Raw genomic sequence first — 18,044 nt, forward strand, 5'->3', positions numbered from 1 at the left:
CCCAGCCCCTCTGCTCCAGCCCCAAAACCTCTCCTCTCCCACGAGCTGCAGAGGCCTCTAGAAAGGAAACGAGAAGCTTGCAATGGCAGAGGCTTCAGGGAGGGAGGGTTTTGCTCGGGAATGGTTCAGAGAAACATTCGCTGCATCCCCGGCCCAACTGGCTCCATTTGCACCCTGTGTTCAAGACGGATTGAGGAACCAAAACAGAGCAGTACGGCAGTTAGATGCTATTACCCTTCCAGCTGCTCTTCTCCGTTAATGTACCGCAGGTTCTTTAAGAAGGAGAGCGAGACCAAGGCATGTGAATGCCGGATCTTCACGTAGCCGGTCACTGTTTCGATCAGGCCCATGAAATTCTCCAGTTCAGAGGCAATGTTGTCTGGAACAAGAAGGTTGTGAGAGAGAGAGAGAGAGAGAGAGAGAGAGAGAGAGAGAGAGAGAGAGAGAGAGAGAGAGAGAGAGCGCACTCATTTAGAAGCATTTTCCTTTACACCAGACTTGTTTAGCAACTCTCATTGAACGCAGGCTCCTCATTAAGCTAAGCCCACCTGGGCTGACTGATCTCCAAAAGCAACGTTGGCAAGAATGCAAACCGAGATACCGCTAAAATTTTACACCTTGACTGTTCAGCTGGTACGGTGGCCTTCTCTTCCCAGGAACACTCCCCGCTTATGCCAGCAGCGAATTCTGAGCTTTCAACAGCTGATATTTTGGCAAGAGTCTCTTACACAGTTGTAAATCTAAGCATACAGGGAGGTACAACTTTTGCATGGCTCTGGAACGGGAACGAGGACTCTGCCATCCTAACACTGGGAGGAGAGCTGGTCTTTGTGGTAGCGAGCATGAAACTGTCCCCTTTGCTAAGCAGGGTCCACCCTAGTTTGCATTTGAATGGGAGACTACATGTGGGAGCACTGGACGGTGTTTCCCTCAGGGGATGGAGCCGCTCTGGGAAGAGCAGAAAGTTCCAAGTTCCCTCCCTGGCAGCATCTCCAAGAGGGACTCCTGCCTGCAACCTTGGAGAAGCCGCTGCCAGTCTGTGTAGACCAAGGATTCTCAACATTGGGTCCCCAGATGTTACTGGACTTCAACTCCCATAATCCCCAACGAAAGGCCACTGGGGCTAGGGATTATGGGAGTTGAAGTCCAGTAACATCTGTGGACCCAACGTTGAGAATCCCTAGTGTAGACAATACTGAGCTGGATGGACCAATGGTCTAACTTGGTAGAAGGCAGCTTCCTCTGTTCTTACTGGCAGAGAAACGTCCAATTGAGCAAGCCCATAGCCCCCTACCTCAAGTTGTGCAAATCTTCCTAGTCAACAAAACACAAATTTCTCTCAATTGTGCAGGGCTCATAAGAATGTAAAAATTGTTTCCCTGGATCAGATCAAAGACTCATCTTTGATCAGCTCAAACCACCCTGAGATTTTATATAGGGTGATATATAAATGTGACAAATAAATAAATAACCTTGTCCAGGCAGATGCTTCTAAAAACTCAGAAGCACATTAAGGCAGCAGCCTTCCACTGTTACGTTACCAGCCTCAGCTATTCAGATATACTGCTTCTGAACATGGCAGCTCTACTCAAGCCTAAAAGCTACTGACAGGCCTTTCTTGCCCTCTATAAAATCAGTCCAATCCTTTTTAAGGGCATCTAATTTTACACCCATAACTGTGTCCTGTGGAAGTGAAATCCCAAGGTCAATCAGGAATTGTGCCAAGCCCTACATCCTTTTGCCAGTTGTAAACCTATTGCTAACCAGCACTCCCTAGCCCTGTCCAGACATTACACCATGTATGTATACAGTTCTCTGCATACACAGACATGCTTGTGCGTGGATAGCTGTGCATGCGGTGAAGTGTACCACTGTGCAAGCACTGGAGATTGGGTGTCAAGAGCTGTGCATGAACACACAGTGCACTGACAGTTTTTGTGTTCAGCAGAACATGTGCGCACCTCTTTCTACTGCATCCTTCCTTTTGATAAGACACTGATCGACGTGCAAGCCAACTTTGATCTAGGCCTAGCCAACGACTTCTGAATCGCAACCAACTGGAATAGCCATGTGGCAATGGTTAAGGTGGCAGCACAGAGCAGAAGTTCTCTGCAGTGCTCTCATAACCTTGAGGGAAAGATTTAACGTCTCCACCAGCTTTGCTATAGCACAACATAAAGAGAAATAAATTATGCATCACTAGGCTTGTCAGATGACTCAGGCCAGAAGGAATGTCTATTCTTCCCACCCCCAAACATATTACAGCTTTCAACAGTGTCCCTTATCTTGGACATTTTGTTCTAGTAATTCCCGTAAAGGCAAAGGATTAAGTAGGAACTCAGCTGAAGGAAGAATGTACAACTCTACTCGGAGCTGTGAAACTGCAGATCAGATCCGGACTATGCCACAGAGAACTCCACCTTCCAGCCCACTTCCTCAATTCATCCTCGCCACTCAAGGCAACATAGACAAACTTACAGCTTTTCCATCCTGGTTCGTTTTCTTCAACACAGAGGTGAAGCACGCATGTCCAAAAACCAAACTACATAAGTAACACTTTCAAAGATGAGCGTCAGTTGGAAGCTTCCCAGAGGGTGAATCACCACCCCGACAAATCGTTAACTAAACACTCGTTTTCTGTTAAGACACGTACTAGATGGGGCCGACCCAACACTGGGGAGCACTGGGATGGGAGGTATGGCGCCAGCACTTAAAGAGGGCATCATGTACACGGCTGGAAACATTTTGCCAATGGGCAAATACCTGAATCCACAGACATGCCACCCAACTTCTGTGTGATACAAGTTGCCAACTTGGAAATGCAGCCTAACAAAAGCCTGGAGAGGAGGAGGGGGGGGAAGGAGGAGGAGAAGGAGCAGCTCCTCATTTTCTTCTTCCAAGATGTGTGTCTGAAATTATCTTGGCAAGATCCACCTCCAAAGCTGCACTGGGAATTCATCTCCCTTATCTGAGAAGACCCTGTAACTGCCACTTGGAACAAAGGAAGACTTTCCCCACGCTACCCAGGAGAAGTGCTCCAAAGCTAGAATTGTGTATCTCCTGCATTCTCTCAAGCAATTCCAAGATTCAGCTGCATTATGCAAACTAGGTATATTTGCATACATCTGGCGGCTTCTCCATGCTCACATTTTATTCTACTTGCTTTGCAGTATCTTTGCTCGGCGCCAGACAAGGGAGAGAGGAAAGGAGAAAGTGATGTTTTGCAACTTCTCTGCCCCTCAGAAGGACTAGAAACTTGATTAAACAAACCACAAGCAGCTAGTGGATTCCGTCTCCCATAACAATCCATCATGGGAGCATGGAATATACCCAGCCCTGACCTTTGACAAAGGCTCTCCAGATCAGCACATTCTTCTCCTTTTCCTCCCTGACACAAACGAAGACGGGAAGTCCCCGTAATTACTGGAGCCATGTAGGCAAGAGAGAGGAGCAGCCGGCAGGAGACTCAACTTGCCTGCAATCCACCACCTCTGAGCAAGGGTGGAAAGCACTTTTTTCCTGCTCCCATCTGATACCTGGATAAGGACTGCATCCACAGACCTTATCATTCCCATGGTCCATATTCTCACAGGATGAAGCTGACAGAATTTGCAAGAAGCCCAAGGTGAGAAGGCAATACAGACTTGCAGGTAAAGAGTAAAGCAAATAAGCAAGAACCAGATCCTTGCACTGGAGCCTGCAAGGAGACCCAAAGGGAACTCAGCCTCCCCACTCTGCACTCCACTCCACCCCCACCCACCCCGGTCTACTTACTCCCACGGCGGATGTTGATAAGCAGGTTTCCCTTGATCTCGGTGCAACCTTGCAACATCTGCGCAGACGTGACAGAGTCGATGGTCATAGTCTTCTCTGCACACACTTTGGGGCACGGACCTTCGCAAGGACTGCAGAAAATGCTGGCAGGAGCGAAAGGATACCCAAAAGTCAGTTAAAAAAAGAAAAAAGAAAAGAGAGAGAAAAGACAAACACACACACTCAAGTCGGCATTTTGCAAGCCAACTTCTTAAAAACAGCTATTTGCCTCCAATTTAATCACAGATCCAAAACGAAGAGGCAATTCAATACAGCCCCCATGTTTTGCTTGCTGCTGCGAGTTCTCACTGCAGAAGGTGGGAGGAGAAGGGAAATGCGATGCAGTTCATTGACTCTTGATGCCCTGCTTTCTGCCCATCCTTCCCGTTAACACACTGGGACTTGGGATCTCTTGGGATGAGATAAAACACCACAATGCTTTTTTGAATGTTTTTAATTGAACACACAAGGGGTCAGATAGGAGAGACTAACCCATTTCGCAGTTGGCTTTTGGTGAGAGCTAGATATTGCTACTTTGACCTGTAGGACAACAAGCAAGTCTTGAGGGGGAAAGGAAGGTTTGTTTGGTGTGCTTCACAAAAAAGCAAGGGAATGTGGTGCAGTGGCTAGAGTGCTGGATTAGGACTGGGGAGACCCAAGTTCAAATCCCCATTCAGCCCTGAAACTCACGGAGTTGATTCTGGGCCAGTCACTTTTCTCTCAGACTAATCGACCTCACAGGCTTGTTGTGAGGATCAACATAACCATTGCTCTGGACTCCTTGGAGGAAGAGCAGGATAAAAATGTAACAATGAATACAATAAAGTGATCAAGAGCCAAACTGGCTTTCCAAATAAAGGCAGCTCCAGAGGTTGCGGGGTGGAGAGTATAAATATAAGCCATCCATTCAGTCTTCAGACCTGTACTATGATGATGATTTTAACATTTCCTCTGGAAGATGCCAACCTTGTTATCATCATTGTGCTTTGACCTGCAGAAGCTTCTGTCACAATAAATGTGTTAGTCTTTAAAGGTGTCACAAGACACTGTTTTTGCAACAGATTAACAGCCATCTGCCTGAAATTCATCACCCACGGTTGGCCATTTGACTGGTCAAGAGGTATTTGGTCAACTGAACCATCAAGTATCGGTCAAATATTGGCAAATATCTTAAAGCATTAACTTTAACAAGTACCAGATACTTTAATCATCGGAAAGTTGATCTTCCTGCTTATTAGAAATTAGTTAACTGTTATGGTACACTATGAAGTTAATTTTTAAGAACTTTTTAGACCCAAGTCCAATCTCTCACAGGACCTTTACAAAGCAGCAACCAGATCACATGGAAGGAATATTCCCTGACCAGATTATCTTCTCTCGTCTAGCCTGAATTTACTTCCTTGTAATCCCAACTCATTGATTCTACTTCCATCCTCAGGAGCAACCAAGAACAAGTATGTTCCTCCTATGGGGCAGCCCTTTGGATATTTGAAGATGGCCATCCTCTCTCCCCTTAGTCTTCCACTCCCAGGCTCAACAAATCCCAGCTCCTCGTAGGACTTTGTTTCCAAGTGCTTACTCAGACTATACCCCAAGACAGTGGCTTTCTCTATTTTTTAAGCAAAAAACCTTCAGCGTGAGAGCCACCTCTCACGGTAGGGACGTCTGCACAGTACTTTTAAGAGACAGAGCCCTCTTTTAAGAGCTCTCGAAGGAAGGGGCTGGAAAGGGCTATGCTTCCCAGCACTCTGTGCACAGCATCCAAAATGATGCAGGGGCTCAAGAGAGATCCGTTTCCCTTAAGGGACCTCCACCCCACCCACCCCCAGTACTGGACAAAGAGTAGCACTGCACGGTAGTAACGGTCATCTCCTCGTGGTGCCAGGGGGACTGTGCCAAGTATTCCACGTCGGCCGAAGCTTCACACAAGTCCAAGAACCCATTCGTTAGGGGGGCGCTCTTAGGGTTGACGGGGCCACCACTGCTCCACCCCCAGGCCTTAGTATGAAGAACATGGCCCTAAGATGAATTACAGGCGACTAGGACTGTGGCCGATACCTTTGGGTGTCATTGCGCACAAATCCAGGCGGACACTCGGGCACGCACTCGTCGTCATGAATCACGTATGTCTCATTCTCGGGCAGTTCTGCAGAGAGCGTTTTGGAACAGTTCTCCTTTGTGATGCAGCGCCAACCCTCAAACTTGTAGCTGTTGGGCGGGCAGGTGAGGACGCAGGTGCCATCATGGTAGTAGTTGCGACAAGCCACACACGCAGAGGCGTTGTTTGGCGCTGTGCAGCTTCCCAAGCACTCCGGGTGGCAGCATTCGTTCTGGTCAGTGCAAGCGAATTTGCCACAAGAACTGGGACACACTGCAGAGAGAGAGAGAGAGAGAGAGAGACCCCAATGTTTAGGTTTATATTTATTAACCGTCATGTATTAACCCATTTCGATTGTGTCACTCCTCCAAGGTCGCAACAGTGTACAAGGTTCTCCCTGCCATTCCTTCCTCCTCACCACCTCCACCATCATGTGAGATAAATAATGAATAAACCTATTTAATTTAGATACCACCTGACTCTGAGGCCAGGCTGAAAGCAAGAGGAGTGACTGTTGTTCAGGGGTAGAGCCCTAATCTGCATGCAGATGGCCCCAGGTTTAATCCCTGGCAGCATCTCCAGGTAGGGTTGGGAAAGACTACGGCCAGAAACCTTGGAGAGCCACTGCCAATCACTGAGCCAGATGGACCAATGGTCTGACTCAGTATAAGGCAGCTTCTTATGTTTGAGTAGGTCTAGGCCAAGGTCCAAGGAGCTTGATAACGGAGTGGAGATTTAAACCTGGGTTTCTCCACTCCCACTCTGATGCTCTCAACACTATACCACTCTGGCGCTGAGCACCATCACTAAGTGGTATTTAATATAAGCAGTAATACCACGCACACCCCAGCAGAGTACAGGAGAACCTCCATACTAGTGAGGGTTCCGTTCTCTGCTGCTACCGCGGATATGGAAACCAAGAATAAAGAGGAACTGGGGCAATGGAATTGCGGGTGTTAGGTTCCCGGAGATCTGGAAAATGTTTAAGGGGGGGGGAGTGGCCTACCATGATACACGGGTCCCCGGCAGTACAGCAATGCCCTCCATAGCAAGCAAGCAAGCAAGCAAACAAACAAACAAACAATTGGCCGAAAAATTGCTGTTTCCCCCTCTTTTTTCAAAAAAGGAGCCATTTTGAGGCTCCCGATCTCAAAATGGCCGTCAGAATTGACCTCTGATACCATTTCTGGTCACCCTCAACCCACGGATATGTGAACATTAGCCCCTTAGCCTTCCCCACACACACATATACGGAGATCGGATGCCAACTCTCCAACTGCAGATAAGCAAAACCACGGATATGAAGTCCACAATTCACGAGGTTCTCCTATATAGTACAGGGAATGTACTGGGAATGTACTGGGACTGCATTCCACTATAGGAAGGACTGCCTTGCTTGATACTTACTGACCCCACTGCATTGTCTGGTCCCAGTAATAGCTACTCAGTTGACCCCAGGAAGCTCGCCAACAAGACCCAAAGTTGATAGCCATCCCATTCCCGCCAGTATGTGCCTTTCAGAATACCGCACTTCTGAAAATTCTGTTTAAATATCATAGGTAACTGAAATGGATAGGCTTCCTCAATGATACCACACATAAGCAGCACCATGGAAAAACTGGTGGATCACGGCATGCTCTATAATATGCCTATTCGGAGAGGAAAGGAAAGAACTCATTTTGTGGTAGCAAGCATGACTTGTCCCGTTAGCTAATCAGGGTCTACCCTGGTTGCATATGAATGGTAGACTTGATGAGTGGGCACTGTAAGAGATTCCCCTTAGGGGATGGAGCTGCTCTCGGAGGAGCAGAAAGTTCCAAAGTTTCCTCCCTGGCAGCATCTCCAAGATAGGGCTGAGAGAGACTCTTGCCTACAACCTTGGAGAAGCCGCTGCCAGTCTGTGCAGGCAATACTGAGCTACATGGACCTATGGTCTGACTCAGTATATGGCACCCTCCTATGTCCCCATGCCAATTCCTGGGTTCAGATCTCCCCTCAGTCAACAGGTGCCTCAACCTTTTGCACCTATGCCCTCAGAGCAGTGGCTTTATCCCGTAACAACATCTGCTCCTAGTTCCCTGGGTAGACTGAAGTTCCATCTGGACAATCTGACTTCTTGTTGACCTCTCAGGAGCTGTGCAGTGGGCCGACATTCCTTGGCTGACACTTGCCCCCTCCAGCAGTTAGAACATTTGCAAGAACTGCAAGGCCTCACAGGAGCACAGCCGTGAGTAGCGGCCGATTTTTGTTTTTAAAGGAAGCCAAAGATACCCAGGAAATATTGTCCTACTCTTCCCTTGAACAAGGGGCTGGAAGAGCAAACTGGTGTTAACTGGCATCACAACAGCTCTCTGCTTAGATGCCAGACTTGTTCGCCTGCCTTGAGCTGTGCCTCATCTCAACATACGTAAATATTAGACGTCTCCAAGGCTATTAAGGGATTTCTTCAGAAACTCCAGACAGCGCGCCTTGCGAGCAGATGGATTGCCGCTCCCCACAACTGCCAAAATGTAAGATTTAGTATGGTAACGAGATTTCCCGTTTACACAAGGATATCGAGCAAAGCCACAGACACACACATCCCATGCCTCTAAAGAGCTCGGCTCATGATACCTAGCGCATCATGTGCTATGATGGGCGCTTATTAGGGCAATCGCTTGCCAAGAGGAGCGCATGGCATGAACACCACAGATCAATCTTCTCGATCCATCCCCAGCTACCAATGAACCACCCAGCACGAGGTCTCAAACCACACAAGCTCGTCTGGCATCTCTTGCATGTAAGAGTCCATGCTACAATTAAATGGGGAAATGTAGCTACATCTATACAGGACCACCAGTGCCAGGGATGGCCAATGCTACTGTGGCACCTGAGGAGAGGTGTTCTTTACTGCCTTGCCCCTTGCCCTTGGTGGGGCCAGCCCCATTTCAAAACTGATTCTTGCAAGCTTTGAAAGCGAGACAGGAGACCGGGGAGGAGGGAAAAGTTGCCAGCAACCTCTTCTCCTTTCCTCAAGTTTCTTGCAAAGCAACGAGTAAGGAACGGTGCTCCTTAACAAGGGTCCCAAAGAGCTACTTTTGTGGCAGCAGCAGGGAGCATTTTGCTCTCCAACCCTCCGCCATCTGGGGCAACAGCCTCACTCCGCCTCATGATCAGTACTCCTGGCCTCAGCAGGGACATCGCTCCACTCTCTAGTACCTGTGCAAACAATGATTCCAGAACAGAGGCCACTAACTGGCAGCCCACGGGCCAAATCCAACCCCCAACCCAAGGCGTGTCAACGAGAACGTCAATTGCCAATTCCAGAGGGGAAACAAGCAGGATCTGTGGCAATGCAGCTTCATTGAGGCTATCTATTCAGGGCGGGCTGGCTGAGATCCTTGGGCTGACACTCCTCACTCTCTTGGAGTATCTCTCAGTTAGATGACAAGAGAGCCCTTTCATGGGGCTGTACCACTTAAGATCACAGACTGGCGTTCACATGAGTGAATGTCGCTCCATATTAAGAAATACTCCCTTTCTGCAGGAAATTTGCATGTCAGGACAAAGCCTAGTCTACAACCCTTATTCCCATCTTGCTAGTTTTCTAAGTGGAAGGATTTGGGGAGGCTTTATTTTTACAAAGATGCATTTGATCAAGTGAGTCCTCCTCTGAAATCTGAAGTGGGAGAGAGAGAGAGAGAGAGAGAGAGAGAGAGAGAGAGAGAGAGAGAGAGAGAGAGAGAGAGAGAGAGAAGGCAACCAAGAGACATCTAGTGCGTCTGAGACAGGATTTGCTTAAGGCTGACACACTCCCCAAGTTTTAACATGTAGTTCACCAACTTTGATCCAAGACTCTCTTGCATCAGGGCGAGATGGGGGTAGGGAAGGTACTTCACACCCAGGTGACAGAAATTGTAGGCTTTGCTTAAAAGCAAAGAACAAGGAAAGGAGAGAGGATTACATTTTCGGCGGACAATGCATTTTTCCACTGAAGGCTGTGTCACCCCAAGTCCTCTTAAGGGGTGACGAAGCTCAAAAAGGACATCGCACTGTGCCTTTCTAAATGCTCAGCAGCACTGTGTGCTTTTATTCGCTTTCTTTTAGGAAGCAAGTGGACCTCCAGCTGAAGAGCCACTTGAGGCAAGGGTACTCCAGGTGTTCTGACCTCACCGGTGCCTTGCAGTTTGGACAGTCAGGGCAGCTCCAATCCCACACATGCCATGTGAGATCAACATCGGAAGGGTGCCGAACCACCTATTTGTTGAAGCATCACAACAGAACTCAACTGGACTTTGCTGGAAAGCTTCAAGCAACAGGTCCTTCTGCACCTTTCTGAGGTCCGCCTACCTCCCCTTTGTTGGATCACCGTACAGTCTGGACAGACGGTGCTTACTGCTTCCCCAAACCCCATGACTTCAGCAAGGCTGGAATGGAAAAGTCAGGTGAACCAACAGACAGTTTGAGGGAATACTGGCGGGGGTGGGGGGGTGGGAGGACAGGCACAGCCAACAGGGTAAAACTCCTGGCAAGCAGAGGACATAGCGACTGCCAAAGGCTGGAAGTGTGCCAGGCGCACAGGGGCAGATCCAGAGTTGCCAAGTGTGGGATTTTTTTTATTTTTTTTTTACAAATATCCTTTTCTTTCATGTAAAATAATATTCAAGTCATCCTTTCTCCCACCCTCAAATTTCCCCTCCAAAGGCCTTCCACAAAACTTTAGCTCTCAAGAGACTCTGGAGGGAAAGAGCCAAACTTTGCACATGAACTTGTCTGGTTTCACTGACAATGACAAAAGAAGCAGAGGATTGCAGAACACGAACTCCTACAAATCATGGAAGAGGGTGCTGGCATGTTGTGCTTTTCTTTTTAAAATGTTTTACAACAGTGTTTGCAAAATACTGTACAGAAATGGCCCTTTGAAGCCAACTAGTAATAGTTTATATAATGCTTTTTAAACATCCAAAGCACTACAGGAACAAAGTGTTAGTCATGCCAACCACCACCCTGCAAGGGAAGGCACAATCCTCTTTTTGCAGATAGGGTGCAGAAGCTGAGACCCAGTGGCTTGTCAGGGTGGGTGGGTGCGAGAGAGCACAAATGCACATGCGCACCCAGCGAGTTCTCCACTAATACACAATCCAAACTAGGAACTCCCCAGTTCATGGTTTAGTCTCTTCGCTAACTTGCCTCATTTACTCCATAGAGCAAGGAGTAAATCTGGTACACATCTCACACGTACACAAAAAAATTGCCATCCCCTTTCCTGGTGATTCACAGCCACAGCAAAAATGCAAATCTAGCTTGGAAATTATACATAGTCATGTAAGTGCAAGGCTAACACGTCCCACTCTGAAATAATAATAGTCTTTCATTCTTAAGTTGGTATTGGAGACCATCTTCCAATGGTTCTAGCAACTACCTTCTCAAACCCGCCCATTACCTGACCTTACCAATAAACTCTGCTGCTGCTTCACAGGAGCAACTTTACAATTCTATTTTTATTTTATTTTTTACATACACACACTTCTGTGAGAAAGAACCCCATGGGAAGGAAAGTGTCATAACACCAGATATCAAAATGCTGAATGGCTTCTTTTTCCTTCCGATAATTAAACCACAATTAGAAGCCTTGCAGGGTGGGGGAGATCACCTACTAGGGCCTTTATTTAAAGCTTTCATTCTCACCGCCAGGACCCTGCAAAGAATCGCAAGCAATTATCTCCCCTTGTTTTAAGCTCCACAGTTTGCACACAACCGTCTACACCTGCAAAGCGTTGAGAACGGTTCTGGGGACGAGCAGTAAAACAGGGGCATGCGATCTGCAGCTTTGGAGTTCAGTTTGACCCAAATTCATTTTGGGAGTTACAATATGCTCCCTGTTTACATTTGACTAGACCCTCTTCCCAGATGGACGTTGCCAAGCTATTTGGAGGCTTTTCCGGACCACTGGTCCCCCCACCCCACTGCGACTCACATTTCCTGAATTTAACATCTGGTTGGCTACCATTGGCAGCATAATTTGGTGGGGGTTACTCTGCAGAGCATAATAATACATATAGGCCCCTAATCGAATTATGCATCAAAGCAGGCCTGCCAATGAACTGCCTTTGATTTTAACCAGGTGATTTGGAGTGACTGATATTCTCTCTCTCTCACACACACACACACACACACTCACACACACACACCCCTAGTGGAGATATTTAACCAACACACACACCCATCCAGTTTTTCATAACTGGACACCACAGAGAGACATTTAAGTCCAGCAAAGGGTTTCATCAGTAATATTTAACTCCAACCCAAACCACCGACATTAAACCAGACCAGAAGGCCTTCGAGATGTGCAGCTTCAGAATGTCACAATGCCTTATTTTATAAGCACAAAAATAGCTGCTCCTAATCAAATTAAGACACCAACCCAAAGCAACACTTTTGAAGGCTTTACCAAAAAAAAAAAAAAAAATGCCCACAGATGTTTGCAGAGATGAATTCCTCTCACTGGTTTTAAGGCTTCTCCTTCTGATTTGAATGAGCCACAGTCCTGCAGAAGTTGCTTCGCACAATATCGTTGCTAAAAATAAGCTTCCTTCATCAAAGTTGTAGAAGCAAAACCCACTTTTTGCCAGTGGCCAACTGGCAGATACTTTTGAGTGGGGAGGGTGATTGGAGAGGATGCACCAAGGGTGGACAGCATCCATGTCGCTGCTTAGAAATTAAAATGACAGGCCACTTCCATTTTTAAAAAGCTAACTAAAACCAGAAGCTAACTTTTTCCTCAATTAAAAATACATTGGCAGCATGAATTAGTGCGAGGACGGGCCTCTGTCTGGCTTAAGTCACCCCAGCCAGCTCTATACTCTTCCTTGCCACAAACCACATCAAGAAAGCTTGCCTGCTCTGGGGAGGAGGCCTCTAGGCTACATTAAGCAAAGGCTGGGCGGCATTTTATTTCGTTAGGATGGCCAGAGTACCTGAGGACACAGACTTCCCGTTCAGAAAAACAGTCTACTCCACAAAGTATGGAGTATGGCTAATGCTTGTTTTTCAAGCAGGCCCAGGGAGAGGGAGGTAACATGCCTTAGTTACAGTTCGCCACCATGCCTGGTACCCAAATAAGCAAATTCTCTTGGGAATCTTCTGTAGCAGCTGAGCCGTTTTGTGTGGAGAAAATCCCCTGATTGCAAAAAGCAATCGTTTCTAAAACACTCTTTCTTGGGGGGCAGTCTGGGGCTGCAGTGGGAAATTCAGCCTACTTGCTATGTTGTCATTTTTGCATACAAATAAACTCCAATGCAATTCTCTGTACAGTGCTGCCAATGGGTTGATAGGCTCTGGCTACACAACAAATCAGACATCACAGCTAGGGCTGTGAGATGCTTCAGTGGGAACTATAGCCCCAGAAAAAAACTATATTTCGGGGGGGGACCTCTATTTCCTACAACTATTTTCCCAGAGACGTAAGTTTAGGTGGGGTATAAATTTCATAAACAAACAAGCAAGCAAACTGCAGGGGAAATCTCCTCTGAGTTTCATTTTACAAGCGAAGCCACAGGAGATGCTTCACCCTTGCAGGACTCTGGGAAAAATACTAGTGGGCCTACTCTGAGCCCGCCATTTAAAAAAAAGTGTTTAAAATAGCAACCACTTGGCACACACCATTTTCACTTCTACACTAAGGGGGGTTTCCCTCTTTGGTTAAGGAGATGGACAGCAGGGCCCTTTCTTCTGGGGAAGAGACTGAAGACATGAAGAACAGCTGAGGTGCATTACATGCAATGTGCTCAGCAAAAGATTATTATGGCACATTGAACACTGCCCTCAGAGGAACCAACATATCGCTTGGGGTCTACCAAAAGGGGATGAGAAGACAATAGTAGGTGTGCAGGCACTGGGTGACTCTGGGCCTGTCACTTCGCTCTTAGCCTAACCTACTTCCCAGGCTTGTTGTGAGGATAAACATAACCACATACACCACTATGGGATCCTTGGTGGAACAGTGGGATCTAAGTGTAATATATATATATATACACACACACACACACACACACACACACACACACACACACACATATATATATAAAACTCAATGCATGTCAAGACAAAGCACATGTACTCATGTTTGCAAGCAAGTTTGTATCACCATTTTAGCTTAATTTTTTTTTTGGGGGGGGCACACTAATATTGCATCTGCAGTGCTTTCAGGCAGGAGAGAGAGGTATTACTGCACATTGACACAAGTGGGCAAACATTTATCCTCTTATCTCATCACAACTCCATATATATATATATATATATACACACACATATATATATATATATACACACACACACACACACACACACACATATATATATACACACACACACACACACACACACACATATACACACACACACACACACACACACACACAGAGTGTGTGTGTGAGAGAGAGAGAAAATACACAGACACTTAAACACACCAAAGGATTGGGTTATTTTAAATTCAGAGCTGTTGGAATATTCCTTATAAGTTTAATAAGCTCTCAGAGTCCTCCCATGACTAACGAAAGTGGAATTGAGAGAGTCTTCTATATTTATCACTCATCTGCTTGTTTGTGCTGAGGGTCCCGTTTCCACTCTGTTACTGTACACAGAGCTATGTGAAGTATTGTGGACTCCCAAACTTTACTGATTTCCTAACAAGGCAGGCTTGTGTCCCGGGAAAAGCAAAGCAGGGCCTGTTATCCCAGTGGAAGCCAAAATCAAGAAGCAGCAGCTCTTTCAGTACACACACACACACACACACACACACACACACACACACACACTCAGAGTAGCCTCTGACCATGTATTTTAAGCCCCATACCCGGGACCACTGATGTGTAAGTTGTATTCCCTGTAGAGAAATCCACATCCATGCCCACAATACACTTCACTATTCCCGACATGGATGTGTTACCTGAGCATGGTGGAAGTTTCAGGCACCGTTCCCCCTCAGAACCAGTTTTGAGTGAGTCTCAGAAGCGGTTTTGAGATAGTCCTTTATTTTATTATGTGTTATATATATAAAAAGGGGTCAAGAAATATTAGCTCAGTTCATCAGATAAGAAATTTACTTGTCAGATGGTTCCTCAAGCTATGTTTATACATCACTTGTCAGGCATTATCTTCACTTGTCAGGCATCATTTTTCACTCGTCACGGACAAGTAGATGAGTGGATTTCCTGAGCCTTGAGTGAAATTTTCTGCTCTTTTTGTTCAAGCCCTCCTGCACCTTTGCACCACTGAATTCCACTAGCTCCGCCCATCTGCTTGTCTGTCAACTACCCTGAATCCACAAACATTCCACTCCACTGAGTTACATCAGGGTAGGTTCGAGGGTGGGGTGGGGTGGAGGTTGTCCCCTTAGGTTTTCCCCTGCAGATTTTCGTGAACCCAACATGTCCGCATGTTACCCCAAGTCAGCAAGTACCAGCCTCTCTCCTGAAGGTGCTGCAGTTAAGCATCCATGTGGACTACAAAATTTCCAGCTCTTTCGAAAATAGATATAATGGAGACAGGTAAAGGAAGAAGCAACAGCACAAGCCGTTGGTCATTATACTCCATACCAACATTAGGAATATGCAACTGGTGGCCTGAGCAATGGGCCCAACCAAACAAGGCTTGACACATGCAAGTCATTCCAGGTTGTACCAAGACACCAACCAGGTTGTACCAAGTTCAAGTGAACTCTTGTGAGTTTGAAGGAGGAGGAAAAAACTCAAGAACTCAGCACAAGGACTAGCAAGTGATGTCAACCTCAGAACATGCTGTGCAAACAATAAGGAACCTTTGAGAACACAAACCCAAAAAAAGCGGGGAGGTGGAGGTTGGCTGAAGTCATCACAGGGATAATTAGCACTGGAGTCATGCTGGTCCTATCTGCTTGTAAGTGCAGTTCCCATTATAAAGAAGGAGCTGCACACACCCATCCCACGTTCCCTTTCATCCCTGGATTAAGGCAATTGTTCCAAGTCAAGCTGAGCCCTGTAGAGAGACTCCTGGGAGGGCTGGGTGGTAACTGAGCAGCAGCAGTTCTTGTGCAGGCCAAGAGTGAGAAGGGGGAGGTTCTGCCCGAGGCAAAAAAGGGAGGGAAATTCAGGCATAAGAGTGTGCACCACCGTTCCCTTGCTGGAGGGGACCAAGAGAAAAGCACATGCAACAGGACAGAATTCAATCATCCGTTTTGGCAAGCAAGGCAGATGCACAGAATTTAAAGCAAGGGAATGAGAACATAGGAAGCTGCTTTCTACCAAGTCATCTTCTACCTTCTACCCTCTTCTACCTTCTACCTTCTACCAAGCCATCTAGCTCAGTGTAGTCTACACAGACTGGCAACGGCTTCCCCGAAGTTACAGGCAGGAGTCTCTCTCAGCCCTATCTTGGAGATGCTGCCAGGGAGGGAACTTGGAACTTTCTGCAAGCAAGTGCTCTTCCCAGGGCCACCCCATCTCCTAAGGGGAATTTCTTACAGTGCTTACACATGGAGTCCCCCATTCAAATGCAAACCAGGACAGACCCTGTTCAGTAAAAGGGACAAGTCATGCTTGCTACCACAAGGCCAGCCCTCCTCTCTGTCTCTTGTTATCGTTACAGTGATTGTTAGACGTTGCTTTGCAAGCAGACAGAAGAGCAGGATCTTCATCTTTTAAATAAGTAAAAATGCATTCAATGGATTAGCACAATTGACCTGCCCGAAAGCTTCCGAAGCTTCTACACTGACTGGCAGCAGCTCTCCAAGATTTAATGCAGGAATCTTTTCCCAGCCCTTCCTGGAGATGCTACCAAGGACTGAACCTGGAACTTTCGGAATACAAAGGTGCTCTTCCAATGAGCTACGGCCTCACCCAAACCATCTCAAGTGCAACCATGCGAAGTAAATCAAGGGCAGGCGGACAAGAATGCTCCACAGAAGCCAGCAAAAAAAGGCACCAATCCACAAATTTGATTAAGCAGGAGAGGGTTGCTCACTGCTTTATGCACCCAACTCTACAGACCATCTCCCCTCAGTGAGACCAAAAGACGGCTGCTCTGCAACTGGAATGTGTTAATTTGCTACAGCAACATACAGAACAGTTCAGTTTAAGAAATGGACCGTGTGCTGGGAGTTACCCCTGCTAACTGCGCAAAGAGGCACCTTTTTAATGTGGTGATTCTCTCTCTTTTTTTTTTAAGCAGGGGGAGAGCAACTAGGCCTATCCACGCCCAGCTCAGCATCCTTCCAGTGGCTGTTGCTGGTGTCTATCTTTTGTTTCTTTTGCCCTTCAGAGACAGGGATCCATCTTGTTTATTTGTTTATTATTTCTCTATGTAAACTGCTTTGGAGACTTTTGTTGAAAAGCAGTATATAAATTGTTGTTGTTGGGAGAGGACGACACAAGTGGTCTCTTTGCAACAGACCCACTTCAGAAGCCATTCAGCTCTCAGTTCTTCACCTGTAAAATGAGAACAGCAGTTCCCTCACTGTTATTAGATCAGCAGAGACTGAATTAGAGCAGATAAACGGGTCCACAGCAGTCGCTCTATCGGGGCATAAGCTGCTGTGGACAGACAACATAGGGTGTGAGAAAGAGAGATGGGAGAGAGAGAGAGAGAGGATCACTTTTGAGTTTTTGATAAGCAAAGGGAAAGTAATAATACAGCTAGTTTAATTGTGGCTGGGATGGTGAGAGTTATTATTCTATTATTATTTTTACATTTTATATCCCGTTCTTCCTCCAAGGAGCCCAGAGCGGTGCACTACATACTTGAGTTTCTCTTTCACAACAACCCTGTGAAGTAGGTTAGGCTGAGAGGGAAGTGACTGGCCCAGAGTCACCCAGCTAGTTCCATGACTGAATGGGGATTTGAACTCGGGTCTCCCCGGTCCTACTCCAGTACTCTAACCACTACACCACACTGGCTCTCCAGTTTAGTTGTAGTTCATCAACATCTGAAGGAACCCAGGTTGGGAACCCCGGAGATAGTGCATGCCTTTCTGTGCAACTTCACAATTCCTAGCTCTCCAATTGTGCACACTTCGTGGCCCACTGAAGAGATGGACATATATCTCGTGGAGAGGCCATTTCCAAAGTTCACAGCGGTTTCAAAAACAAGAACTCAAACATACAAGCCCTTCTGGCCAAAT

The 18,044-nt window shown here is 46.7% G+C and overlaps 1 protein-coding gene across 4 annotated transcripts in view; it reads right to left on the bottom strand.

The window, feature by feature from the left end:
• Positions 1-18,044, bottom strand: part of IGF1R (insulin like growth factor 1 receptor) — a 181,934-nt gene that overhangs the window by 42,548 nt on the left and 121,342 nt on the right. For all 4 annotated transcript variants that reach the window (XM_053271857.1, XM_053271858.1, XM_053271856.1 and 1 more), the window contains 3 exons: positions 5,872-6,184; positions 3,775-3,917; positions 235-379 (listed from right to left, as the gene is read on the bottom strand). In XM_053271857.1, coding sequence (XP_053127832.1) covers positions 235-379; positions 3,775-3,917; positions 5,872-6,184 — 601 coding nt within the window. The remainder of the gene's footprint in view (positions 1-234; positions 380-3,774; positions 3,918-5,871; positions 6,185-18,044) is intronic.

This window comes from Hemicordylus capensis, chromosome 10 (genome assembly GCF_027244095.1).
Source record: "Hemicordylus capensis ecotype Gifberg chromosome 10, rHemCap1.1.pri, whole genome shotgun sequence".
NCBI classification, from domain to species: domain Eukaryota; kingdom Metazoa; phylum Chordata; class Lepidosauria; order Squamata; family Cordylidae; genus Hemicordylus; species Hemicordylus capensis.